At 45.7% G+C, this 27,205-nt stretch overlaps 1 protein-coding gene, 1 long non-coding RNA gene and 1 pseudogene across 2 annotated transcripts in view; 1 reads left to right on the plus strand and 2 right to left on the minus strand.

The window, feature by feature from the left end:
* Positions 1–9,082: 9,082 nt before the first annotated feature.
* On the minus strand, positions 9,083–21,754 carry LOC136636919 (uncharacterized). Its single transcript, XR_010793571.1, has 3 exons — positions 21,670–21,754; positions 10,585–10,834; positions 9,083–9,176 (listed from the first exon to the last, which is right to left on the minus strand). It is a non-coding gene; the product is annotated as an uncharacterized lncRNA (long non-coding RNA).
* On the minus strand, positions 13,744–13,861 carry LOC136637934 (5S ribosomal RNA; annotated as a pseudogene).
* A 384-nt stretch (positions 21,755–22,138) lies between the features above and the next one.
* Positions 22,139–27,205, plus strand: part of WDR20 (WD repeat domain 20) — a 49,964-nt gene continuing 44,897 nt past the window's right edge. The window contains exon 1 of the mRNA XM_066629216.1: positions 22,139–22,396. Coding sequence (XP_066485313.1) covers positions 22,148–22,396 — 249 coding nt within the window. The 5' untranslated portion in view covers positions 22,139–22,147. The remainder of the gene's footprint in view (positions 22,397–27,205) is intronic.

Genomic DNA, 27,205 nt, shown 5'->3' on the forward strand with positions numbered 1-27,205 from the left:
GTCTCGCCCTTTTCCCGCGAGGGAGAAGGGGGAGGAGCCGAACAGGGGGAGGGAGTGGTGAGGCGCATGCGTAATGCGTCTCGGGCCCTTCGAGGAGCTGAGATGTGGCGCGCAGCCATAGCCCGTCTCGAACGCTGAGCACCTCAGAAGTAACGCGTATGCGCAACCCTTCTCGAGCGCTCCGAGCCGCTCATGGCCGCAGCGCTGAGTGAAGTGAAAGCGAACGCGCAGTTCGTCCCGCGCGCTTGGAGTCGTTGGTTACCTCAGCGGTGGCGGGACAATACAATGCGGGCGCGCGGCTCCTTAGCGACGCGTAGGAGGAAACGACGCATGCACTGAGACAACACTTCTCTCCGCCCCCTCCTTTCTTGCTTGCCTGCCTTTGGCGCCCCTTCAAGGCGGGTGAGGGGGGAAGGAGAGAGTGACGTCACCCACGAGGCTCGCGGACAACCGCCAAGAGAGGGGGCGGGGCTGCTAGGCGATTGGCTGTGCCCGCCCCTCAGAAGGGCGGTGGTTTAGAATCGCTCCCGCCCTGCAGTGCCCTCAGAATGTCCTAGAAGAAGCGCGAAAGTGGTAGCGCTGCCCCTCCCCCACACTTCTGTGGCAGCTGAAGGGGAAAAGAGCTGCACTGAAGCAGGGACGTGTAGGGGGTGGGGAGACAGGTGAGGCAGAGCCTCCCCGCAGGAGTCCTTCAGAAAGCGCCAGCGCACAAACACCCACAACCCACGCGCATTCCTGTGAGGGGAGAGGAAGAGCATTGCGTGTGGGTTGTGGGTGCTCGGGCGCCTCACATGGCCGGGCTTTTTGAAGGACTCCTGCAGGGAGGCTCTGCCTCACCTGCCTCCCCCCCCCCACATGTCCCTGCTTCAGTTCCTGTCAGGCTGAGGCAGACAAAGGTGCTTTTCAAAGGACTCCTGTGGGGAGGCTCTGCCTCACCTGCCTCCCCACCCACCACACATCCCCGCAGTGAACACACTGTGGCTTAGCTCCAGCCTGAACATTTCCCTGGTGGCACAAGCCTGCCTGTTGGTCACATTCCTCCTCTTAAACACACCATACGTCACTGGGAACACACAGTGTGTGTGTTTACTCCACCTTGAAGGACTGGCCATATGGTTCTCTCACAGTACAACAGCACAGGCCAACACATATTTTGCTGTCTTAAATGTTAAACCTATTCCTGGGTATATTTGTGGTGCCGATACAAAAAAATGGCATCCATTTTGCCCTGTCATGTCTAGTTTTGGAGATAAGATGTAGCCTAATTAGTGAATGGTTCAAGCAGCTTCCTCTTGAGGACAGTGACGTACCCAGGGCTTCTGGCGGCTGACATCATGACACCACAGTTTCATGAGTCATCAGCACGCTTGCACTTCAACTGCTTCCCTGAGCACGAGTGCACACTCAGCAGCCAGCCAGGCGATTTCACCTGACCGACTGCCAAGAGGGAGCATGCACCTCAACTACTTTCCCAATGGGGAAGCAATCGGTGTGCATGCTCTGGAGCCCCCCTTGATGGTGCCCATGACATGCACCATGTAACGCCACAGGGGTGGTTTGCTTCTGCGTGAGGAAGACATGACATAGTCTTCGTCATGAGGAAGCTGCTTGAAACATTCACTAATGAGGCTATGCCATATCTCTGAAACTATGCACGATAGGCTGAAACTGATGCGGTTGGAATCGGCACCCTAAATTCATATAAAGCCACCACAGATTTTGACAAAAAGATTTTCTGACCCGCAGTTTTGCAGTAATCAGTAGCTGTCTTCATTCACTTTAGTGAGTGCTGCCCTTTGCTAAGGCAGTTATCCCAGTTAGATCTCTCCATCGGGCAGCCCAAGAAAACGGGCAGCCCAGTCCTATCCTCCCTGGCAGTGTCAGGTACAGTAGTACCAAAATGGTTACGCTGGTGTATCCTGTGGGGCCAGGGAGGCTGCCGGAGATCTCCGGAAGGGGAGGAAGGAGACTTCCATCATCCCAAGTAAAGCCCCACCCCTCCACCATGGCTGCTCGAGACTGCACCAGCTATTTTGCTGGCACAGACTTGAGAAGCTCCATGTCAAACTTTGCAGCCCAACACATGACGTTGGATCCAGCAGAGGAGGCCTCCACTGGTCCCACCTCCTCCTGGGCTGGTCCCTCTTCCCATTCCACTCTCCCCACCCAGAACACCTCACCCCAACCCCTAAAAGCTGCACCACTGCCCAGCAGTGCTACTTACCTTAGGTGGCTCTTCACTGGCATCCTCCTGGTGCGGAGACCCAGCTCGAATGCATGGATTGGGCTCTAATTGGGGTAACAGAGTGCTATTCACACTTACCAGGGAGTAAACCCCATTGACTATAGTGGGACTTGCTTCTGAGTAGGCATGCATAGGATTGGGCTTTGAGTTAACTCCTTAGGATGAGGAGGTGTGGATGGGTAGCCCAAATCAACATGCTGCTTTTTTTATGTTGACAGAAGGCATGGGGGGGGTGGGGGTGGAATAAATGTCTTCATTCTGAACATCAGGTTTACGTAAACAAGAAGTTAAATGTATTAATACAAAAGCAGCATAAAGCTGCAATCAGAGAGGGGGGAAATCCCAGATATTTCTAGATTCTTGCCTAAGCAGGCAGACCTGTTTGGCTTCCTTGGTTACCAAACAAGTATCTTTGTTGTTTTTGCTTCTAATGAACAAACACAGATGTGCATCAGGAATCCTCACATCTTACCTGTTCTCAGCAGGAGGAATTATTTCCAACCCTGGGCCTTCTGCCCTAATTGGGGGGGGGGGGGGGATAAGAGCCATTCATGGCCATCCTTGAGGCCAACTCAAGCAGTTGCCTTAGCCAGTAGACTGGCAGAGGGGACCCGTTTCCATCCACCTGGTCATCTCCACAGATCCTTCTGCTTCTCCTGGAAAAGGAAAAGAGGGACAAAGCTGAACCATGGAAGAGCAGACCCTGACTTAGGTAAGAGAGGCAGCTTTTGGCATCTCCTCAGGCATCATGACATCTTGGGCTGGGGTAAAGGAACAGGATATGAATGTAAACATCTTTTTGCCTCCTTGTTCAAAAAGTAATCCTGACCTCCACAGTGGTGGGCATCCCATAATAAGTTAGACACATAGGACAGCTTTAACTATGAATTCTCTACATGATTATGCTGCAATAGGGAATGTGTGTACCATTGTGTGGCACATGTACACCTCTGTTTTGCTACCTGCAAATATTATAGGGACCCACTACCAAAAGGTTTCCTGCTACACAAATAAATAGCAGCATGGGCCTTCGCACACTGTAAGTGATGGTGTACTGCACCAGCTGTACTGTATATGTGGTGAAGTGTAGCAATAGCTTTGCAGTTAGTATATTATTTATGTTATACATTTATCATGCATGAAGGAATCAGCTGAGAGCCTCACATTCATTTCTAGAATAGGAGAAGAAAATACTGCATTCCTGGAACTGCACTGCTTTACCATTCACAAGGAGTCAGCAATACACAAAGGTGCCAGACAACCACCATCAGAAATAATGTGTATGGAGCCTAGGTGTCTACCACATTTCTGAAGAAAGGGCAAGGCAACATGTGCATTGCAATGTGCTGGGTTTTTTTTCTGGCAAGCGGCATCTAGCTCCTACTAATTAAGTGAATAGGGCATCTCAGGGCAGAATTATATTAGACTTGTGATGTCAAATTAACTTCCCACCATTTCCATAAAGTTTAGTTCAACTTTCCTCTATGTCATTTCTTTGCTTCACATTTCACTACTGACAGGGAAACACCTCATACAAACCCAAGCAGCCCTTAGAGGGCAGAGTACTGTGTTCATCATGGGAGTGCCATTTACAGTGACAGCCCACTATCAAATACTTCATCTAGTGCTTCTGTAGTGCTAGTATAGTGTATACTCTAAAAGGGGAGGAGAGAATGAAACAGGCAACATAGAATGTTCTAGAATAGAATATTCACAACAGAAGTTGCTGTTCCTTTTTGCTATATATCCCTGAACTGAAAAAGTGACAGATTTTAAACACACAACCAGAGTACAGAGGGCCAGAGTCCCACCTTCACATGTTTCTGGACTTCTGCTCCCATGCATGCCTCTGGAGCTCTAATTTCTTTATGACTCATTTGTAGCAGCTATACTATTTTAGTTTTGTTTTAGCTTCAGTTGTAGCTACAACCCAGGCTACAAAGTGTCCAAGTGTTTTGCCCTCCAGTTTGCACTTCTCATTTATTGTAGAAAAACTTAACATTCCAAACATGAAATTTTCAAGGTGTGGTCTGGCACCAGCCTGGAGACAATTGATGGGGAAATAATTAACTTCTGAGCAAGCTCTTTGTGAAAATAAAGGGAGCCAACAAAAAATTGCATGTATTATTCAAATGGGAATGATGCAGTTCTCCAGAAGTACAAATGGGCATCTTATATTTTTAAGATTAAGTAAAAATCCAATATATCTGTTTGTAATGCTGTAAAAGGTGTATATATGCAATTTAAATATTTACCAAGGAAATTAAGGCAGGAGGAGGAATATTCTGTCTCTCTGCTTGCAAATTGCTCTTTGCTTTCCACTTTCAAATCTCCATATAGTCATCTCAGATCTCAATTTACCGGTAGGTACTGAACCTCTACTTCATATAGAATGCCAAACGACCATATCATTAAGGTCATTTCATATAAGTCACAGTACAGTATATCAGCCTCTCTCACTGTGGGTTGTGACCCAATTTTTGGTGGGTTGCAGGTCTTCAGGGCAATATGGCATGTGATCCAGAAGCTGCTTTCAGGGCATGGCAGCCTATAACCCACATCATTGGCCACATTACCCTGTTGCAACCCAGAATCCCTGCAGGTTTGATGCAATGTGACCAGTAGTGTAGCTAGAGAGGATGCAAAGCACTAAGTTTTGCAGGGAGCCTCATAAGAGCCCTGCTGGCTCAGGCCAAGTGCCCATCTAGTCCAGCTTCCTGTATCTCACAGTATCTCAGTATGCTGTATCTCAATGCAGTGTGCAAGTGGTACCTCCTACTCTGAGCCCTTCCAGGCAATTGGAGCAAAACAGAGGCAAATGCCAGTGTTTTACTCCCCTGCCCTGAAGGGGAGGGGCCACTTGTACACTGCAGTGAAGCTCCCTGCAAAACTTAGTGCTTTGCACCCCCTCTAGCTACGCTACTGGGTGTGACATGCCCAATAATGCAGATTGTGGGCTGACATGACCCAGAAGTGGATTCTGTGCAATATTACCTTGCAGCTTCCTGGTTGCAGTGTGCCCAGGATCGGCCATGAACAATGAAGTGGACTGTGAAGGTAAAGAGTTTCAGAACCCCAGCATTATAAGCTTCCTCTGTAATTTTTCTATGTGCATGTTTGACCCAACTCTAAGGTACATGTCTGTTGTCTAGTCAAAACATCAGTCCATGCACAATAATCCTACCATAGTAACAGTGTCAATAAACATCATATGGAAGGCAAAATAAACCAATTTTGCTAAACACCTACTCTTTTAGTAGTAAATAGTAAGAAAAAAACAAAAAAAAAGTAACTTTGCCCTCCTTGCCCTGGCCACATTCCTATGAAGCATAGGATACTGACTATATTTAGCAGCCAATCACAGCACACCCATCCCAGTACTAAAGGCTATAGACCATGGAGGCTATAACTCAGATGAGCAGCATGGGACTATGCCTCTCTGGTCCCTCAAAGGAAACTTTGGTAATGGGAACTGTTGCAGTCCCATACCTATCCATGGGTCAACTGACCTTAAGCTCCTTCCCCTTACTGGGTTTTTCAAGCCCAAGAAAAAAAAAAGGGAAGGACTAGATGGGGTGGAGAATGTTTAGTCCCTTCATACTAAGGACAAAAAAAGCTAATACAGGTTGCAGAGTATCCCACTTTATTAAATACATCAAAACCCAAAACTTAAGTTAACATGAAGGCCACTTAAAATTATTAATAGAGAAGCATATATATTCACATACAATTCCAAGAACTAGAAAAGGGAGGCTCATACAAGAAACTACTCCTAGAGCTTACCTATAGCTGACAATGAGGCTTCTCTCCTCCTTGTTCCACACTTCATAGCCCCAATCCTCAGCAAATCAGCCGACAAGCATTTCCCTAGTCACGTTACCTTGCCCCAGCTGGTATAACTAACTTTTTATTAGAGAATGTTTCACATTTATGTCATGAATATGTACATGTTAGGCCTTGGTTAGCATGTAGAGCCTGAACCAAACTAAGTAAGTTGCTAGCAGTTCCTAGCTGCAAGAATGTGAGTAAACAAACACAAAGATTGTTGTCTCTCCTTTGCTGACCAGAAAGGACAGACAACAAGAATTACAACCCATTGGAATGTAGCACCTTTGCAGACAGAACAGTGCCTTATCAAGCTGATGAAATGCAGCTGTGGATCTCCAGTTGGGAGGGGTGAGGACTAGCAACCAGACCCACTCCAAGAAGGTTCTGTCCTCAAAAGTTTCTGATTGGTCAGTCTAAATAAGTATGAAGTCACCTCAGTACTATTAGCATTTAGTATTGGCAACCTTCCGTCTCGAAAGACTATGGTATCGCGCTCTGAAAGGTGGTTCTGGCACAGCGTCTAGTGTGGCTGAAAAGGCCAATCCGGGAGTGACAATCCCTTCCACAACGGGAGCAAGTGCAGTCTGTCCCTGGTCTGTCTCTCTGGCTATGGGCCTGCCTCTTTGCCTCAGACTGTTGGCAAAGTGTCTCTTCAAACTGGGAAAGGCCATGCAGCACAGCCTGCCTCCAAGCAGGCTGCTCAGAGGCCAGGGTTTCCCACTTGTTGAGGTCCATTCCTAAGGCCTTCAGATCCCTCTTGCAGATATCCTTGTATCGCAGCTGTGGTCTACCTGTAGGGCGCTTTCCTTGCACGAGTTCACCATAGAGGAGATCCTTTGGGATCCGCCCATCATCCATTCTCATGACATGACCGAGCCAACGCAGGCGTCTCTGTTTCAGCAGTGCATACATGCTAGGGATTCCAGCACGTTCCAGGACTGTGTTGTTAGGAACTTTGTCCTGCCAGGTGATGCTGAGGATGCATCGGAGGCAGCGCATGTGGAAAGCGTTCAGTTTCGTCTCCTGTTGTGAGCAAAGAGTCCATGACTCGCTGCAGTATAGAAGTGTACTCAGGACGCAAGCTCTGTAGACCTGGATCTTGGTATGTTCCGTCAGCTTCTTGTAGAACCAGACTCTCTTTGTGAGTCTGGAAAATGTGGTAGCTGCTTTACCGATGCGTTTGTTTAGCTCGGTGTCGAAAGAGTGTCGGAGATCGTTGAGCCAAGGTACACAAAGTCATGGACAACCTCCAGTTCATGCGCAGAGATTGTAATGCAGGGAGGTGAGTCCACATCCTGAACCATGACCTGTGTTTTCTTCAGGCTGATCGTCAGTCCAAAATTTTGGCAGGCCTTGCTAAAACGATCCATGAGCTGCTGGAGATCTTTGGCAGAGTGGGTAGTGACAGCTGCATCGTCGGCAAAGAGGAAGTCACACAGACATTTCAGCTGGACTTTGGACTTTGCTCTCAGTCTGGAGAGGTTGAAGAGCTTTCCGTCTGATCTGGTCCAGAGATAGATGCCTTCTGTTGCGGTTCCAAAGGCCTGCTTCAGCAGGACAGCGAAGAAAATCCCAAACAAGGTTGGTGCAAGAACACAGCCCTGCTTCACGCCGCTTCAGATGTCAAAGGGGTCTGATGTGGAGCCATCGAAGACAACAGTGTCCTTCATGTCCTTGTGGAAGAATCTGATGATGCTGAGGAGCCTGGGTGGACATCCAATCTTGGGGAGAATCTTGAAGAGGCCGTCCCTGCTGACCAGGTCGAAAGCCTTTGTGAGATCTATGAAGGCTATAAAGAGTGGCTGTCATCGTTCCCTGCATTTCTCCTGCAGTTGTCTAAGGGAGAATACCATATCAGTGGTGGACCTGCTGGCTCGGAATCCGCACTGTGATTCTGGATAAACATAAGAACATAAGAACATAAGAACACTCTCTGCAAACGCTCTCTGCAAGTACCTGGAGCCTCTTTAGTGCAACTCGGGCAAACAACTTTCCTACAACGCTAAGGAGAGAGATGCCACGGTAGTTGTTGCAGTCACCCCTGTCACCTTTGTTCTTGTACAGCGTGATGAGCTGTACTATTCTTGTTCTTGTTCTTGTTCTTGTTCTTGTTCTTGTACAGCGTGATGAGGTGTACTATTAGCATAAGAAGTATAATAATGAGGCCCAACGGGTGTGTCCGGGTCCTTCTTGGACAGAGGTTTTGGGTGCAACATCCTGCATGCGGTGAGCTCCATTGTCTAACATGGGCATCTGGCCTCACAGGTAGCCTGGAGCTAAAAGATCTACAAGAAGCTGACCCAGATGAGAGAGAGAGAGAGAGAGAGAGAGAGAGAGAGAGAGAGAGAGAGAGAGAGAGATTAATAGAGATAGCCAGCTAGCTTTATTATTTTATTGCTGATATGTTTCCTAGATGTTTATGCCTCTAGCATTTACTGCCTTATGTAACCTCATGTATTTATTAAACTAAAATCTCTTTTACTACGTTGTTTCATTGTCTGTTGGGGACAAAAGTTCAGAATCCTGCCTAGCTGTTCAGCAAGCTACCAAGTGCTCATTGAGGTCTAGTAACTTGAGGACTGAAGCTTTAATTGGAGAAAGCATTTAGTGTCTGCAAGGGATAGAATTAAGCATAGAGGGTCTCAGTGTCCCTGGACTGATACTGGCACATACAGGGTGGTGGCAGTACTACTGAACAGGGGGCCTTGTGGGCTTTAGGGTTTGCGAACCAAGAACTCTGAGCACCCCAAACGCCCCTAAGTTTGTGACAATTTACAAATAAAGAACAGCCGAGTAGAAAATATAAGGTCCTGAAACACAGTTCCATACATTGGAAAAATACTGGTAATCACAAACACAGAGCATTCAGGCATAGTATGCAGGTCCGTTTCAGGGGGTTACATGGAGTGGGTTTAGAGTTCCTAAGTCACTAAGTCCAAGGCTAGAGAGTGGGACATGCCCAGTCTCACCTTGGAGATGGCCAACTGTGCCTGGTCAGGCGTCTTCCACTGATAGCAGCCTCCAGTCCTGGGTCTAGGGGGGATCCTCCGTGGGTGGTCTCTGTGGTTGTCGCTGATGTGTCTGGCTTCTGGATGGGTTTGCTCTAGGCATGCATTACAGCAATGGGGCACAGATCAGAGCACAAGTTGACATACAAGGCAACTACACCCTAAGCAAAACAAAACCACTAAGGCATTAAAGTGGCCAGTACATTATAGGAACCATAGTGAAAGAGCACTTGCTGCACAAAAGGAGCATTTTGCACAAAGATGTGCAAAATCCCTCATTACATGTAAGGCAAGGTAGTTTAACACTTGCCTCCTCAGAATTCTTTATTGCAGAATTCCAGAAGGACTCCACAGACAGGCACCCAACTGGAATCTCTACTTCACCATCCCAGCAGGGGAAGCAAGCATAATGCACCCCACACAGGTAAGCTAGTAAGCATCTATTAAAGCTGCATCTCTGTCTTACATCTCTATCACCTACCTCCTCACCTTTCAAGATTATCACGTGTCTCTGCTATCAGCTGTGTTGCCTACCATCTCTTCCTTTTGTGACAGCTAAGAGCAGGGTGTGTCTGCTCTTTTGGTGAATGCCAGGGGCTCCAACAATTGCTACTACTGGCTGAACACTCATCAGAACCTGTTTTGTTCATCACGGCTGCACCATTGCAACAGAAGACTAACATTGGTCCTCTGAAGAGATCCACTGCAAGCCCCCCCAAGAGGGAATGGTACTATTCCAAGTGCCTAAGCTCTCTTCCCCAAATGGGGCACCACTACATGTATACTCTGGTGACAACACTCTCCCCCCCAAACACTGACTACCCATCTCAAGCCAGAGAACAGGTGTGGCTGATGCTGTTGTCAAGTCCTTGTTACTCTCTCTATGTTTCACCTTGATTCCCACAGACAGATGTCCTACAGGCAAACACATTGCAGATCCCAAGGGAAGCCTACCTCCTGCCTGAAGTGACTGGTGTGAGCCCAGACACTGCTCAGTGAAGTTGATGTCCTATTCATTCTAGTCAGGCTCCTGTGGCATTGCAAACTCCATTGCAGACAATGACCAACTGTTGCAGTTGGATCTCACAGGCATCTGTTACTTGGCTGTCTACTGGATAACTTACAATGGCACAAAAGCCCTGAGAGAAGGAAATGGTTGGCAACCTCACATCTGTTTCTCTTGTAGATCCCTTCTACTCACCCAGTCAGTGCTCCCTCTGAAGTCTCCATTTGCTATGACCTTCCACTTTGTTGTAATACAAGATGTTCAGTACCAGGTGGTATTCTTTGCCTATTGCTGTGGCTGGATGATTAGCAAGCCACTTTGTAGAATGGCCACAGAAGATTCTAGACCTACTTCCCTCTCTTCCTTTGTCCTTGCCATGGGTGTGTCATGGCCCTTCATGCAAAAAGTGAGTGCCTTGGTGTTGAAGGCAATTCCCTTGGCTGGGCTCAAACCTGTCTTGCCAGATTCCCTGTCTGTGCCTTGGTGCAGTCAGCTACCTTTTGCTTCCAGGGCTGTTGGAGCTTTCCTTGTGATTCCAGTTTTTGCTGTGGCATAAGGGCTCCTTCAAGATGGCTGGTGTCCCTCCCCACAGGTATTCAAATTCTTCTCAAGGAGTGACTTTTGTGTTCTGCAGGTCTGTTTGTAACTTGAATCCCACATAGGTCGGAATAGCCGGTTCTTGCTGGCACAGCATGTTATACCACTCACAACACAGCATGGAGAAATCACCAGTTAGTTGGAGGCCTCCTGCAGCAAACATTAGCAGAATTATAACTGTCCTTTTACAAGTACTCCTATTTTACTGGTACTGAGAATTCCACTTTCAGTACTAGCATTTGTTTATTTAAAAGAGGTGGGAAATCTAACTGATCAAGCATGTTAATGAAATATCTATACACCTTGTTAGGTATTCCATTTTAGAGAGATTTCTGTATGTACATCTGGGAGCGCTGATAGGGCCAGGGCTCTAAGGTGCATGTGTATGTCCCAACTTTATGTGTGCACTGGATAAATACTACTGTAACACCAGTTGATCCTAAAACAATATGTGTGTTGCTTTTTTTAAACACCTATTAGAATGTGCACTTAGCATGTTTTCCTTCAAGAGCCTATCAAAGCAGCATTTGGCAGCTACTGAGGATCTAGTGCCTAGGATCTAGGAAGGCACTGTGTGTCCTTATTCTTCATGTGGTGATGGCAAGGATGTGTGGGGGACACCCAGCTAGGAGGGAGCCCATAGACAGCTGTTTCTTGAAGGTCCCCTGAAACCAGCCCTCAACAAAATGGACAAATCAGGTGTTTTTTTTAACCTGTTATAGTAATAAATAAAGTTAGACCTTTGATAAACAAAATAATTTACTCTGCTTTTCTTTTTATTCTGTTATAAAAAAATTAGTTTAGTCACTGCAGTACAAATCAAATTATATACTTCCATTCTGTTATACTTGGGTTTCATTCAGTCTTCAGTATTTTGTGTAAAGGATCCTGGCAGTGATTGTCATATATAAAGTGGGTTTCCACACCAGTATATAGGGCTGCCCCCTTTCCAACTGTGTTTGCTCATATTTGTCCCTTATTAATCTTGCCTCTGCCTCCCCCCCTTGGCACTGCAGCATGCTACCTACATTTACACACCCAAACCAAGATAAGACTTATTTTCTCTACCCAGGCTCTCTTCCATTATTTTGCAGAGGTTTTCTAGCTTTGCTTTCTTGTCCGATTTTGCCTTTTCCTCCGATTTTGCCTTTTTCTCAGCAAACCCCAGAAACTTTTTCTCTGGAAACCCTAGTCCTGCTCTTGCTTCTGAAGAGAAGGATTTCCTCTTTAAAACCTTTAGCTGCTACATGCAGTATTTATCAAATGACTCTGTCATGTCAATTATCTCCAGGTCTTGTTGACAAAAACTGTTTGCTACCTGCTTTTCGCTTTCATCTGCCAATGTTGAAGTTTAGAGATGGCCCTTCATATCAAGAAACCAGAATCTGGTATAGTACTAGCAACCTTTTTGGTAGTAGCTACTAGTGCCCATATAGCCATCTTCTATATAATTCAATCCATTTTGCTTTTCTTACTGGTTTGTGAAACTATGTAGCTTTGTTTTTTACTTGTATTTCTTTTACCTCCTCACAGAATGGCAAGAAACAGGGCCTTCCAAAAGGAGACATAAGTGTCTTTGTCCATTATATATTGGCTATACCCATAAGCATTTTATAATGCTGTTTGTTACCCTGAAAGGCTGAGTATAAAGGTATGTAAATAGATGTGCTGGCCAGGAAGGCCTCCCCCCAGATGTAGTTGTATAGAGCAGCTATAAAATGATGGCAGCACTTCCATACCTTTAACAGTGGAGAAGAAGGAATGTTGGCAGGGGAGCTTGTCATGTTTGGTTGAGCGTAGCTGCCCCTGTCAACATTCCTTCTCTAATCCCTAACAGAGGCACGGAAGCCAGGGTAACAGTTGCTGCATATGCATCATTAAAAAACAAACAATATTTTATTTCTCTTTAGAATTATTTCATTCATATGCACATTTATGCAGTTACAATTAATTGATTGATTAAAATGGGAAATTGACTAGCATTTCTTCGACTAGGGTTTCTATCCAACTTTCCAGTGTCAGTGCAGCTTCAATGCAGCCCCAAGGGAAGCAAACAAAAGGTTCCCTTACCTTGAAGAGACCTCCATAACTGTACCCCCACAACAGGATGGAAGCCATGGTCTCAACTAGTCCAGTTTCCTGTCTCTCAAAGTAACCCACCAGATGCCTCAGGGAGCACTCAAGACAACAGAATACCTATATCCTGTTGTTACTTCTTTGCATCTGGCATTTAGAGACTAAATCTGGACAACAAAGAGGTTCTCCTGATTTGGAAATCCACGGTACAGGTGCTAGAGGATTGTCCTGTGTTGAAAGGGGCTGCACTTCCCCTGAAAGAGCAAGTCCGCAGCTTGGGGCTCTGCCTGACTCACAGCTGCTCCTAGATTCACAGGTGGCGGCTGGGGCTAGTGGGCCTTTGCCCAGTTTTGGGTGCACCAGCTTCAAGCGTACGTGGATCATGCAGACCTGGCCATGGTGATCCATGACACAGTGACACTGAGGTTAGATAATTGTAATGCATGCTATATGGGGCTACCCTTCAAGGTGGTTCAGAAAATGCAGTTTGTTCTGAATGCAGAGGCCTGTGGAGTTACTGGATGTAGGCAATTTGAGTCTGTTAGGCCACTCCTCCAACGGATGCATTGGCTGCCAATTTGTTACCAGGCCCAATTCAAGGTGCTGTTTTTGATCTTTAAAACCCTATATGGCTTGGGGCCAAGGTATTTGAGGGACTGCCTACTTCTGTACAGTCAGGCTTGTCTCCTCAGGTCATCCGAGAAGGCCGTTTTGCAAGTGTCACTGCCTAGGGAAGTGCAAGGGGCTGCGGCAAAAGTAGAGCCTTCTGAGTAGTGGCACCACCTTTATGAAACTCGCTTCCGTTTTATTTAAGAATTGCTCCCTCCTTGGACTTTCTGGCGAGGTCTGAAGACATTTTTGTTTCAAAAACGCTTCAAGTTCTTGGCCTTTTAAATTGACATCTCACTTTACAGGCTTGGTCCTCTTTTATAAGGCGGCTGCTGGTTGGTTGGCAACCTTCAGTCTCGAAAGACTATGGTATAAGCCTACACCACCCGGTATTCCCAGGCAGTCTCCCATCCAAGTACTAACCAGGCCTGACCCTGCTTAGCTTCCAAGATCAGACGAGATTGGGCATGTGCAGGGTAACAGTTCCTATGTTTCATTGTAATAGTGTTTATTGTTGTTTTAAATTGTTTTAACGCTTAGCGGTTTTAGATTATTATGTAATATGCTTTTAACTCTGATTGTATGTTTTTTTGTATTTGCACCCTTTTTTTGTGTCCCCTTGGGGAGAAAGGCAAGGCAAATAAATAAACAAACAAATAAATAAATAAACTGGCTCTGTGTATGCAGTGAAATGAAAGGGTAGATTCATGTAGTAGAATGGCCTATGCAACTTCATGCTTCAGACAGGAGAATCATATTTTTGAATACTTTCAGACATTAAAAATCTCTCTGAAAGTAGAAAACTAGCACAGCATGGAAAGGACTAGTCAAGAATCTTTCTCCCAATGTGCTAGTTTTTTCTTGCACGCATGTTCTTAAGTGAGAAAGCTTTAAAAATGGCTTTACAGCCTAAAGTGGGTAGGCCATTCTGCTTTATGTATAGGTATTATTATACCTATACATAGGTATAGACCAGAAAAAAGAAGGTGGTGAGATGCAGAAAGGGAAGAAGGTGGACATAGAGTTGGACCCTGCCCAGAGCACCCCCCCCATTACAGCAGGCACTTCCTACTAATTTACCTCACAGCACAAGAGCCCTTTAAAAATATGGTAAGACAGATTTTCCTACCCTGCAGTATGAAGCAGATTCACCAGAGGGAGCAATAGCAGTACATTCAGGTGTCTATGTATAACTAAACGAACCCAAAACATTACAACATTCAATTTTTCTATTAACATTTATTCAACTAAGGGCCCAGTCCTATCTAACTTTCCAGTGCTGCTGCAGTAGTGCCAATGGGTTGTCCACTGCATCTTGCAGTGGAGGGGCAGTCACAGATGCCTCCTCAAGGTAAGAGAACATTGGTTCCCTTACCGACTTCTTAAGCGACTAAGATGATTACGGGGCTGGGGCACTTTCCTTATGAGGAAAGGCTATGGCGTTTGGGCCTCTTCAGCCTAGAAAAGAGACGCCTGAGGGGGGACATGATTGAGACATACAAAATTATGCAGGGGATGGACAGAGTGGATAGGGAGATGCTCTTTACACTCTCACATAATACCAGAACCAGGGGACATCCACTAAAATTGAGTGTTGGGCGGGTTAGGACAGACAAAAGAAAACATTTCTTTACTCAGCGTGTGGTCGGTCTGCGGAACTCCTTGCCACAGGATGTGGTGCTGACGTCTAGCCTAGACGCCTTGAAAAGGGGATTGGACAAGTTTCTGGAAGAAAAATCCATTACGGGGTACAAGCCATGATGTGTATGCGCAACCTCCTGATTGTAGAAATGGGTTATGTCAGAATGCCAGATGCAAGGGAGGGCACCAGGATGAGGTCTCTTGTTATCTGGTGTGCTCCCTGGGGCATTTGGTGGGCCGCTGTGAGATACAGGAAGCTGGACTAGATGGGCCTATGGCCTGATCCAGTGGAGCATGTTCTTATGTTCTTATCTCAGGGCTGCATTGTAGCTGCACCCATGCTGGAAAGTTGGATAGGATTGGGCCCTAAGTCACTTTATTAGCTATTTAGATACATATGACATAAAACAATATTCTTATAGTTAGTCAATACATGATTTAAAAGCAATATAGTTTCATGAGGAATATTGCAACATATTTTTATGATATCTGGTGTGCAAGAGAATGGGGATCTAGGTTACATAGTCCTTGAAATATTTTAAATTATAAATAAATGGTTTGCTATCTGGCTGTATCTGGTTGGATTTTTTTTCCCCATGAAAACGGATGGAAAAATGCATATGAAGGCTGGCATAAGTACTCAAATAGCAGTTTTAGAGTCATGCAAGGTGTTATCTAGGGTTTAAAATCCTAGACCAGCAATTTTCAACCTATTTCATCTCATAGCACACAGACACGGCACTAAAATTGTCAAGGCAGACCATCAGTTTTCAAAGGATATGTTTTCTCACTGCTGTCCCATCAACAAGGAAATAAAGGACCCTCCAAGGGTGCTCCAAGAAGTGAATTCCCCTCCCATGGTGCACTGCTGAGATTGAGCTGACTTGCCCCTCAGCCCCAAACACACCCCTACAATCTACAGCTCTGTAATGCTCAGATTTGGAGTTGCCCAAACTGTCCAATACCGTATGGGGAGACAGCCCCCTCCTTATGCTGTATTACTCAGGTTGTGGTCTGGTTGACAAGCCTGCTGCTCATTCAGCCTCAGGTTCCTACAGCGGTTGACTGAGCAAGTGGTAGTTTTGTAGCAGGGAAGAGTAATTACCCCTATTCTTCCCACTGGCTGTTGATGGTGTCTTCCTTTTGTTTCTTTTCAGACGGTGAGTGCCCTTGGGACAGGAAGCCATATTTTCTCTTGCTTCCAGTGTCTCAGAATTTGATCGTTTTTCTACTGGCCATCATTTCTACTACTAACTTCTGACTTTTTTAAAAAAAGTACACAAGTTTTTAGTTGTTGTTGTTGTTTTCCCTGCACACTGCGTGTGGTATCCAGGGCATTTGCAGTCTATAACATATTTACATTGGTAGGCTTGCAGGTGATAGGTAGCTTAATGGACCCAGTCTTGCTAGTATTTCTGCTGTTAAAGGTGAGAGTGTCCCTAAGTCCATGCAATACAAGTGGCTTCACAGGGATGTGATCTGGATTGATGATAGGGCATTTTAATTTTGCTCTCAGAAGTAATTTGCATTGGTTTTGAGGCTGGCAGAAAGCAACAAATGGAAGCTTTATGAATTGGGTACCATTGCAAGGTGATAGTTAAGGGATGCTGGATGAAAGACAACCTTAAAATCGATATAATTGTGTGGGAAGTAATATCTGGATTGGATAGATGCCTCCTGGATCTTACAATCAAGCAGGAGTTAAGATACTGTTATGACTGCTGATTCACCTTCTTCCACTGTAAGAGTGATAGCTTGTTGATGATAATGAGTCTATGTTTCCTTAGTGGGAACTGATGTTTGGAACATAAGTGGACAATTTCTCTGTGTGTTTGAATGAAGTAGGTGTCAGAGTTTGAAGAATGAAGTATTTTGGAAGAGAGAGCTTCCTCAGGAGCACAGGGAATAGTAATAATAGCATTTTGGCCCAATCCTATCTAACAGTAGCAACTGCAGAATGTGCGTTTCACCAGTGCAGGTTGCCACAAAGTTGGTGCCAGCAGCACAAGCAGTCCCTGCACCAATGGATGTCAGAAAGCTTTCCAGAGCAGGTAAGCCCAGTATAGTGGGTGGAACAGAATGGAGAGAGGGTGAGGAGGGGGTTGAATGGGGTGAAGGAGAGAGGAACAGGGAGGAGATGGGGCAGGGGATGGGCAGATTATACCCAGGAGGGGGCAGGTTTGGCAGTGGTGGCACCTACCAAATCTTGACCCCCTTCCTGGACCTGATCTGCCTGCACGGGTCAATGCAGACTTGTGCCACCGATATCACTGATGAAAGTCCAAATTGACCCATAGTGGTTGCTGGGGCTTACTCTAGGGCAGTGCTATTCAAACTGGGGCTGCTGCCTTCCTCCCCCCGCCGCCTCCCCCTCCCACCCTGGCAAAGACTTACTGGCTCTCAAACTCTCCCAGAGAGTTTGAGAAACACTGCTCTAGGGTAAGAGGACAAATGTATTACCCTTGAAATTTCTCAGCACTTGGGAAAGCAGGATGTATGAAACAATATCCACTGCAGAGAAGGCGTTTTGTAAGTTTGTGGGGTTTTGGAGACAATTTTCTTTGTTGCTGTCACATTTAATTTAGCCTTCACATTTTTAAAATTACCTGTAACAACAATGAACTTTACTCCAAAATAACAAATTCATAGTTGGTTCTTGGAAAATGCAATCAGTAAGCCTCCTTTCCTTGCTTCCTGCCCTGCCAGCTTCCAGACCAAGACAAATGACTTGTGGGAGCTGAACGAAAAACACTAATCATCAATCTTAGATTGAACCACTGTGAATCATAACACAGTATCACCTGCAGTTATCTTAGGGAAATGCCACCTTCAAAAGCAGAATGACTGGCAGATCTGAACAGAATACCACTTGCAAGTCCAGCTATGTAACATATGTTATACAATGCAAATGCCCTGGGTGCCACCCAGAGCAGGTTCAGAAAACAACCACAGAAATAACCTTTGTACTCATTTCAGAAATCACAAGTCAGCAATCACAACAATGATGAAGCTTCAACAACCCCTTGCAAGACAACTTGATGTAAATGACCACAGCCTTTCAGACCTGGAACTGTTCCCAGTAGAAACACCATTTATCTTGGGATATAAGAGCTAAGAGAGAACTTCTGGGTACATAGACAATACCATTACACTCCAGCTTGGAGAATAATACTGATAATACTGGGCAGGAGGTCTGGTCTAGAGGGTAGAGCCTCCGTTTGCCTGAAGACAACATCCACAGGTCGCCAGTTCGAGGCCAACGGCACCGTGAATGGTGAGACCTTGAAGCAGCTGACAAGCCAAGCTGAGTTATTCCACCAGCTCTTTGGTGTGAGCGAGGAAGCGTCTTGGCTGCCCTCCATGTGAGAGATGGAGGAGCTGCTAGTCAGCTTGCGTGGGAGGAAACTGGAGGCCAGAATGTGATACCAGATCAGAAAGATCCATCTCAAATGTTGTGGTTCTTGAAAGATAGAACCTTTCAATTGTAAAAATCCCTACGGGGATTTAGAACAGCCTGCCTTTGTAAACCGCCTTGAATAAAGTCTGAGGAGAAATCTGACTACCAAGAAAGGCGGTATATAAATACCTGTATTATTATTATTATTATTATTATTATTATTATTATTATGTGCACACTCTCCAGTTGCCTGTTGTGAGATGTTCCAGAAAGACAGCAGTACTTGGATTCTGGCTCCTGTACTAGAAGTCACTGGAGGCTTAAGGTACCTTTACAAACATATAGGCTGAACCTCAAAAGGGGATGAGCAAATATACATTCCTGTATGTCAGCAACAGATTACATCAGATTCCCAAAGTGATTTCCCCCAACCCTGGGACATCTTATACTGAATCAGATCAATTAGCTCACCATCAAGCACACATTTCCCTGAAGTTTGAATCCGGACCTCCTGCATGTAAAGTATGTGCTCTGCTGCTGGGATCTGTCTCTTCTCTGGTGCCTTCTGCAAGTTCTTAGCCCAACGTTTCTTGGAGGGTCAAACTAATGTGCACACAACTATGTGATTCTATATTTGATTCCAATTCAAGAAAGCATGATTCCAAACATAAGCACTAGTTCTTTGTCAAGAAAAACAAGCAAACACACAAACACAACACCAGCCATGCAGGGTTGCACAACCCCAGTCAGGTTTCTCTTAATGGTGTTTTCCCACTGAAAACCACCTCCCTGAAGCAGCAGCCATCATCTAAAATGTTGTGAAGAGAAACAAGGAACCTCTCTGGCCATCCCAGTATCAACAAGGGCCACCCCTTGCATGGCCATTTTATGCCAAAAAAAGAGGCTGTAACTCAGTGGTAGAACGTATGCATTGTATACAGAAGGTCTCCAGTTCAAATCTTGATATCTCCAAGTATGGAAGGGAAAGAGCCCTGTAAAAGCCTGGAGAGCTACTGCTAGTGCAGTTAATTCTGAGCTGGATAGACTAACAACCTGACTCGGTGCAATCCTACCCCTTATGTCAGTGCTTTCCAGCACTGACATAGCAGTGACAATGGGACGTGTGCTGCATCCTGCAGTTGGGTGTCACTCACAGAGGCCTCCTCAAAGTAACGGAATGTTTGTTCCCTTACCTCAGAGCTGCATTGCCCTCATGTCAGTGCTGGAAAGCACTGACATAAGGGGTTAGGATTGCGCCCTCAGTGTAAGACAACTTCAGGAGTTCCCATATTTGAATGAACAGGCACAGCCAGAATTCCCATGAGCAGATGTTTGCGGCTATTTTTTAAAACTATATGCATAGAATGCATCATCAACAGGCTATGCTCAGGTGTAGCCAGAACTTAAATGGAGTGACAGCTTACCAGAGGTACACTGCAGAGTATGTTTTCAGTGTTACTCAAGGTTCAGCTGAGGAACATAAGAAGAGCCCCGCTGGATCAGGCCAAAGGCCCATATTGTCCAGTTTCTTGTATCACACAGTGGCCCACCAAATGCTTCAGGGAGCACACAAGCAGGCAACTAAGATGATTGCTGGGCTGGGGCACCTTCCTTATGAGGAAAGGCTATGAGGAAAGGCGTTTGGGCCTCTTCAGCCTAGAAAAGAGACACCTGGGGGGGAGACATGATTGAGACATACAAAATTATGCATGGGAAGGATAGAGTGGATAGAGAGATGCTCTTTACACTCTCACATAACACCAGAACCAGGGGACATCCACTAAAATTGAGCATTGGGAGAGATAGGACAGACAAAAGAAAACATTTCTTTACTCAGCGTGTGGTTGGTCTGTGGAACTCCTTGCCACAGGATGTGGTGATGGCATCTGGCCTGGATGCCTTTAAAAGGGGATTGGACAAGTTTCTGGAGGAAAAATCCACTACGGGTTACAAGCCATGATGTGCATGTGCAACTTCCTGATTTTAGAAATGGGCTATGTCAGAATGCCAGGTGCAAGGGAGGGCACCAGAATGAGGTATCTTGTTATCTGGTGTGCTCCCTGGTGCATTTGGTGGGCCGCTGTGAGATACAGGAAGCTGGACTAGATGGGCCTATGGCCTGATCCATTGGATCGTCAGTCTGGAAAGGCAGCTCATCTAAGAGAAGGAAAACTCTGATCCCAAACCTCCACTGCCTTGTGGCTACATCCAGTTGTGGAAAAGGCTTCAGGAGTCAACCTTGAGGCAAAGTCTGGAGCAGGAGTCCCTGAGGCAGTTCGTGGCTATACACAGTCACGCTCTGGCAACTCCTGCGACGCTGCTGGAACCAAACATATTGGCTTCTGCCTTTCCATTGGACCATTCCAGCGACGTGGAGAGGGGGGATTTGCTGCATGGGTAACAGCCTATCCTCCATACCTTCTTTACCCAGGCTTCGCGCACTGGAGAGGACACTTCAACTTTGCCATACGGCATCGGCACAACACGGGAAGCAGCAGTTACCGGTTATAAGTCTTCGCTCAATTGGCGTAGAGCGTGACGCCAGGGGCTGCTTCCGAAGGTGGGAGAGATCATTGCATCTCATTGGGCAGCTACCACCCGCCTTAAGCTGGGCAGTCCCCAGCCAGTAAGGTGTTGCCTCGCCACAGTTCGTTAACCTCATGGGGTGCGTGGGGTTTAGGGTGAAAACCGACTAGCGGATCGACAACTCTGCACCATGCAACAGAAAACAGAAAACTCCTGCCCTAAAGCTGGGCACCTGGAATGTAAGGATAATGGCTTCTCTGATGACCTGCAAGAAATAGACGACGTCTCCCGAATTGGCCTTTTCAGCCACACTAGACGCTGTTCCAGAACCACCTTTCTGAGCGCAATACCATAGTCTTTCGAGACTGAAGGTTGCCAACAACAACAAGGCCTGATCCAGTGGGGCTGTTCTTATGTTCTTATCCAGGTGAGATGCACATCCTGTGGCAGGGAGTTCCACAGTCTAATTGCACACTATGTAAAGACATATTTTCTTTTGTTTGTCCTGACTCTCCCAACACTCAATTTTAGCAGATGCTTGTGTGTTGAGTGACAGGAAAAAGAATGTTCCCCCTATCCATGTTATCTAGCACCATATCCTGTGGCAGGCAGTTCCACAGACCCTCAATTTGAGTGGATGTCCCTGGTTCTGGTGTGGTGGGATGGGGCCCACTTAGAACCCCTCCCTAGCTATGTCTACTCAGAAGTAAGTCCCATTATGCTCAATGACACTTACTCCCAGGTAAGTATGGACAGAATTGCGACCATTCTCAGCTGTTCTGAGCTTCCTTCCACTACTCACAGTCTCTGCCACCTTTGCCCTACCAACACCCACTGGGGAAAGCACCGGACCCGTATACGCATGCGCACCGCAGAGAGGAGTCACGGGCACATCACTGCGCATCCGCAACTCAGGGGCGCACTCACTGGCGTCTCCCGCGCATGCGCAACTCAGGAGGGTATTACCGGCGCCTCCTCTGCGCTCCCCGTCCCCTCACCAGCAGGCTCCGCCCCCTTTCCTCTTCCCACCCGAGCCCCGTCCCCCCTCCCCGACAGAGGCAGGAGGCGGTGCGCATGCGCCGGGCAGCGGTAAACAGGGCACGCCTCGGCCCCTCCCGCGCGCGCCGCGAACGGGCAAGTGCCCGTCCCGGCGCGCGCGTGCGCAGTGCGCCGCATCCGGGTCCCGGGCAGCAGGATGAGCGCTGCTTCGCAAGATGGCGGCGGAGGGAGGAGGGAAGGAGATGAACGAGCTGAAGACCCAGTTCAGCACGCGCGAGGGCCTGCACAAGCTGCTCAGCCACTCCGAGTACAGCCGGCCCAACCGCGTGCCTTTCAGCTCGCAGGGCTCCAACCCCGTGCGCGTCTCCTTCGTCAACGTCAACGACCAGAGCGGCAGCGGCGACCGGCTCTGCTTCAACGTCGGCCGCGAGCTCTACTTCTACATCTACAAGGGGGTCCGCAAGGTGCGCCCGCCCCCTCGGCCCGGCCCGGCCCGGCCCTCCTCAGCGGGGGCCTCCTCCCTCGCCCGCCTCCTGGAGGGCGCTGGCGGCCTCGGTGCGCTCGTCCGCTCGCCTGCAGCGGCCTCGCTGCTCGGAGTGGGGCTGGCTCCGAGGAGGCACGACCAGGGTGGGCTCTCGCGCTGCGCTCCTGCCTGCCCTCCCGGGAGGGGCCCCACCGGCTGGAATGGGGCTTCTCCTGAGCAGGCCTGCCGAGGGTGGGCTCTCGCGCTGCGCTCCTGTCCACGCTGACCTGGGAGTGAGCCCCGCTGGCTGGAAGGGTGCTGACCTCTGAGTAGACATGCCTAGGATGGGCTCTTGGGCTGTAATCCTCTCCTCACTGACCTGGGAGGTCATTCCTGCTGGCTGGAATGGGGCTTACTTCTGAGTAGACATGCCTAGGATTGGTTCTGAGGCTGCAGTCCTGTCCACATTGACCTCAGAGTAAGCCCCATTGGCTAGAATGAGACTTCTTTCTGAGTAGACATGCCTAGGATTGGGCTCACAGGCTGCAGTCCTGTCTACACTGACATGGGAGTAAGCCCCATTGGTTAGAATAGGGCTTACTTCTAAGCAGACATGTGTAGGATTTGGGTCTGAGGCTGCACTCCTGTCCATACTTACCTGGGAGTGAGCCTGTTGATGATAATGAGAATTATTTCTGAGTAGACATACCTAGGATTGGGCTCACAGACTGCAGTCCTATCTACACTGACATGGGAGTAAGCCCCATTGGTTAGACTGGGGCTTGCTTCTAAGCAGACATGTGTACGATTGGGTTCTGAGGTTACACTCCTGTCCATACTTACCTGGGAGTAAGCCCCATTGGTTATGAATTGACTTCCTTGTGACTAGACATGCCTGGAGTTAGCAGGCCTTCCTCCTTGTGGCCCTTTGGGTGGGTTGGGGGTGTTTTGAGGGTGGGAAGATATTCTGATGTGATTTCAGGTGATGTGGTGAGGGTGGAATTATTTTGGTAAACTCAATGGTACAGACTTTACTTAGACTTTACATAGGTTCCAGGGCATAGATAGGTTCCAAGGCAGCCATTTTCAAACACTGCGCCTTGGCACATTGGTGTGCCCTGAGAGGTCCACATTTCTGCCCAGCCTACAGGTGTACATGTTTGATCTCTTGCGTATATGCAGTGCTGGGCAGAAATGGAGAAAGAGAAAGAAAAGCGGGTGGATAAGTTGACCCCTGCCAAGAGTGCTTATATGTAATTGGCCCTGACAGGGAGTATGCATAAGAGGATGTCTCATACTTTGAGTTGGACCATGGTTCATTTTGCCCAATATCATATGATCTGTCTGAAAGTATGTGTAGGTTAGAAACTTGATTCTATTAGTTTTTTAATTAAAAAAACCTGCTGGCTGAAATTACCTGATGGATAGTTTGATGTTATATAGATGTTTAGACTTTAAAAGGAAAAAAAGCATTATTTTTTGTTGTAATCAGATAATGGATCCTTCTAGTTCAAAGGGCAACTGAAATGTTAATCTGTTTCTACCACAAGAGTATCTTCTAGTAGACAAGGAAGAATCTTGCTGTCAGTGCAACATGCTTATTGAGGTGTATTTCTTAAGTTTACTGGGAAAGAGTGGGTACCTTGCCCTTGAAAGTGAGAAGTTATATCGTTGTCTTGGTATGAAGAGTGTCTCTCATTGATTTGGAAATATTTTTAAAAAGTAAGGAGGCTGCTTATGCATTTAGTATAAGTATAAATGGCAGTGTGAAGTAGGATAATAGAAAGGGTGTGAAAGGTGTTTCTGATTTAGATAAAATGTAATTGCTGTTCAACCTACTTGCTAATATAGTTTAGGAAGCCTGTACTTTCATGTGTGTTAATCAGATGTTCATCAATCTGATGATAGGCTTAATACCATTTTAATGAACATGAGCATAACAAATCTGGGTTTCCCTAGATTACACTGAAACCCGTGTTTCCTTTTTGGTGATGATGTGATGGATATTTTGTCAGTGAAATATGGGGAGGAATGATTTTGGCTGAGGGAGCAGTGGGTAATTACTTACTGAACAGACCCAACTTAAGCTTATGTGAATTCAAGTCCAAATCCTGTAAACATGTACCAGTGTGAGCCATTCACTCTTCCAAGAAAGTTCACTGTTGGAGCTCTTGTATCAATTAACAAATTTTAAGTTTCGTGTTTTGTTTCATTTGTAATTAAAGCATTTCATAACTTTTATTGTTTAAAATATGTAGCTTTTATCAGATGCTTCTGCAGGTCACTGTGTCCTAATACTTCATGTAATTATCTGCTACTTATCTCGTTTTAAGTGTTAGGAAGGCTACTAACTTGAGATGTTGTTTTTAGAATGCATACAGCCATGCCACTCTCATATAGAGTAAATCTCCAAATTGCACAGTTTGCATATCACTAAGAACTTTTGTTTCAACACCTGTTGAAACAGCAAAAGGAAAAAGAGCCTGAAAGTAGGACATGTTGAAGGGTCATCTTACGATCAGTAAAGTCTCTATAATACAACCAGTACATTTCCTGTGGTTTCTTGTACCACAGTTGTTCAATATATCATTTTCAGTGAAAAGAAACATTTTAAACTAAATGATGGGGTAAGAGCTGTGTAAGCTACTGGGTCTCCCAGATAGAATTCTCTCCATCACCAAGGATATTGATGTCCATTGTGTTGGTGGGCTACCAGACATTTTTGTGAGCTAGTGACTTTTATGAGTTGAGTTGCAAGGCTGTGGTACATGACAGGTGATATTCTGGAATGCTAATGAAATTCTTAATTTTGTTAAGTACTGTATGCAGAGAGATGCTTGCAGTTCAAGTGATAGTTTTTGACGCAATTTTTCTTCTAATACGCTTTGCTTGGCTTTATTGCCTCCAAGAAATTTGTATTTATGAAGAGAGAAAACATGAGCCTAACAATTCCTGAAAACATAGATTTCAGTTTGACTGGAATAGCACATATCGTAAGAAAAAATGAGTGATTTGTATTCATAATAGAGCTGTAGCATCAGTCTTTGAAAGATTGTCTTCATGTTACTTTAAAACCAGTTCCTACTGAGTTATTTTTTTTTAAAAAGCTGTTAATTTTAGATAATTGCCTACAAAAGTACTGCTAACTTTACCAGCTTACATTTGGGGAAACTTTGACTGTGAACGAACATGCTCACCTTGGTCATCATTGAAATTAGTTTTGTGATGTGGGTAGTGTGTACCTGAAAGGCTAAAGTTTAGGTTTGTCTAGAATCTGTGAGGCTAATGTCTCTCTTCACATCAGCTATCACCTCAATCTTTTTGTCTTTGTGGCTGGGATACTAAGAGCTACTTTAATTTTTACAGTGTTTATTAATGATATTGTGTCAGCAGTGAGTTCATAGTAGTTCATGGAAGAAAGGGACACATCCCTGCCCTAAGGAACTTACTACTTGTATTCATTTTGTGAATGTTTTAAAGAGTTACTTTGGACTTTTGTGAGTCCAGTGAAATTTTTGCCTTTTCCGTTTCAGCAATTTGCCAAACTGCCCTGGAAACTGTAGTGTCTTTAGTTGTGCATTAGTACAATAGACTATTCCATTTTTCAAAAGCTGTTTTGGCATACATTTGGCAAATAAAAATGTATGGAGTTTGGTAACCAAAGTTAATCAAACTTTTGTGACATTTGTTGTATGGTTCTTTAGCTCTCCGCTACCTTAATTGTGTTTACAGATCACCATAGGCTGGTAAATTCTTAGGCATATGTTTTTAAGTGCATTATATCTGAATTGGGCAATATGGTGGTAGTTTCAAACACTTATTAAATTCCTGAGTTTCAAGAGTTAAGTGTTGTTGTCATCCCAAAAAAGTATCTGGCTCTTGCTGCTTAGAACTGAAGATCACACATGCAGTCCATTAGAGTGGGCTCATACCTCCTTTATATGGGACGTGGTTCACTCTCTATGCCTAATGTGCTTCACAAGTTTGTGAAAATGCTGCTTCAACCTCTTTGGAGGAAGGGTGAGAAATATAATAAAATAAACCAGGTAACTGATTCCAGAATATCTCACCAATTATTATTTATGATTCTCCTCCCCCCATGATAAGCATGCACAGAACTACTGGTAATTAATACATTTTCAGTCAGAGGCCTTGTGCCTATCAAAAGTGTGCAAATTCTGCATTTAATTTATATTTATATAGATTAGCTGCAGAATCTTGATATGTCCTATATTCATTGTAATTATTGGTGGCAGATGTTCTTCATTCATTGGCATGTAAGAGCTACTGGTATTCTGAGGTATGTTATCAACATCATTTTAGGTTGATTAGCTATTCCTAGGTACTCTTGAACCTCTTTGTGTTTGTTGAATAGTTTAAAAGGGTGACTAGTATGCCTTATTTTTTAAAGGCATATTACATGAGGTAGATATTGCCTGAAGGTTATCATAACTATTCTAAACTGATTACTGTAGGTACAATTTTTTGTCCACGTATTCATTTTAACTCTGGTCTAAATGAAATAGATACTTTTTCATGGACATAAGTTAGACTGGATTTCACACTTCTGGCAAAGAACTCACAGCTTGCTAAAATGTAGAACATTTTTAGTAGATTGTGAGAGGTAGCCAGACAAAATGAAATAAAGAAAATTCAAGCATTGCAGACCTTTTGTAAAGATGTCTGTGCATACTGAGGAGTCTGTCCCTGACATTCTGCCTGTCAAGACAATCTGCTGATAGATACTGACTGTTGAACTTGAATCTGTTGAGCAGAGAAGTTATTGTGTGTGTGTGTTCCTGCAGAGTAT

Source organism: Tiliqua scincoides, chromosome 1, assembly GCF_035046505.1.
Source record: "Tiliqua scincoides isolate rTilSci1 chromosome 1, rTilSci1.hap2, whole genome shotgun sequence".
NCBI classification, from domain to species: domain Eukaryota; kingdom Metazoa; phylum Chordata; class Lepidosauria; order Squamata; family Scincidae; genus Tiliqua; species Tiliqua scincoides.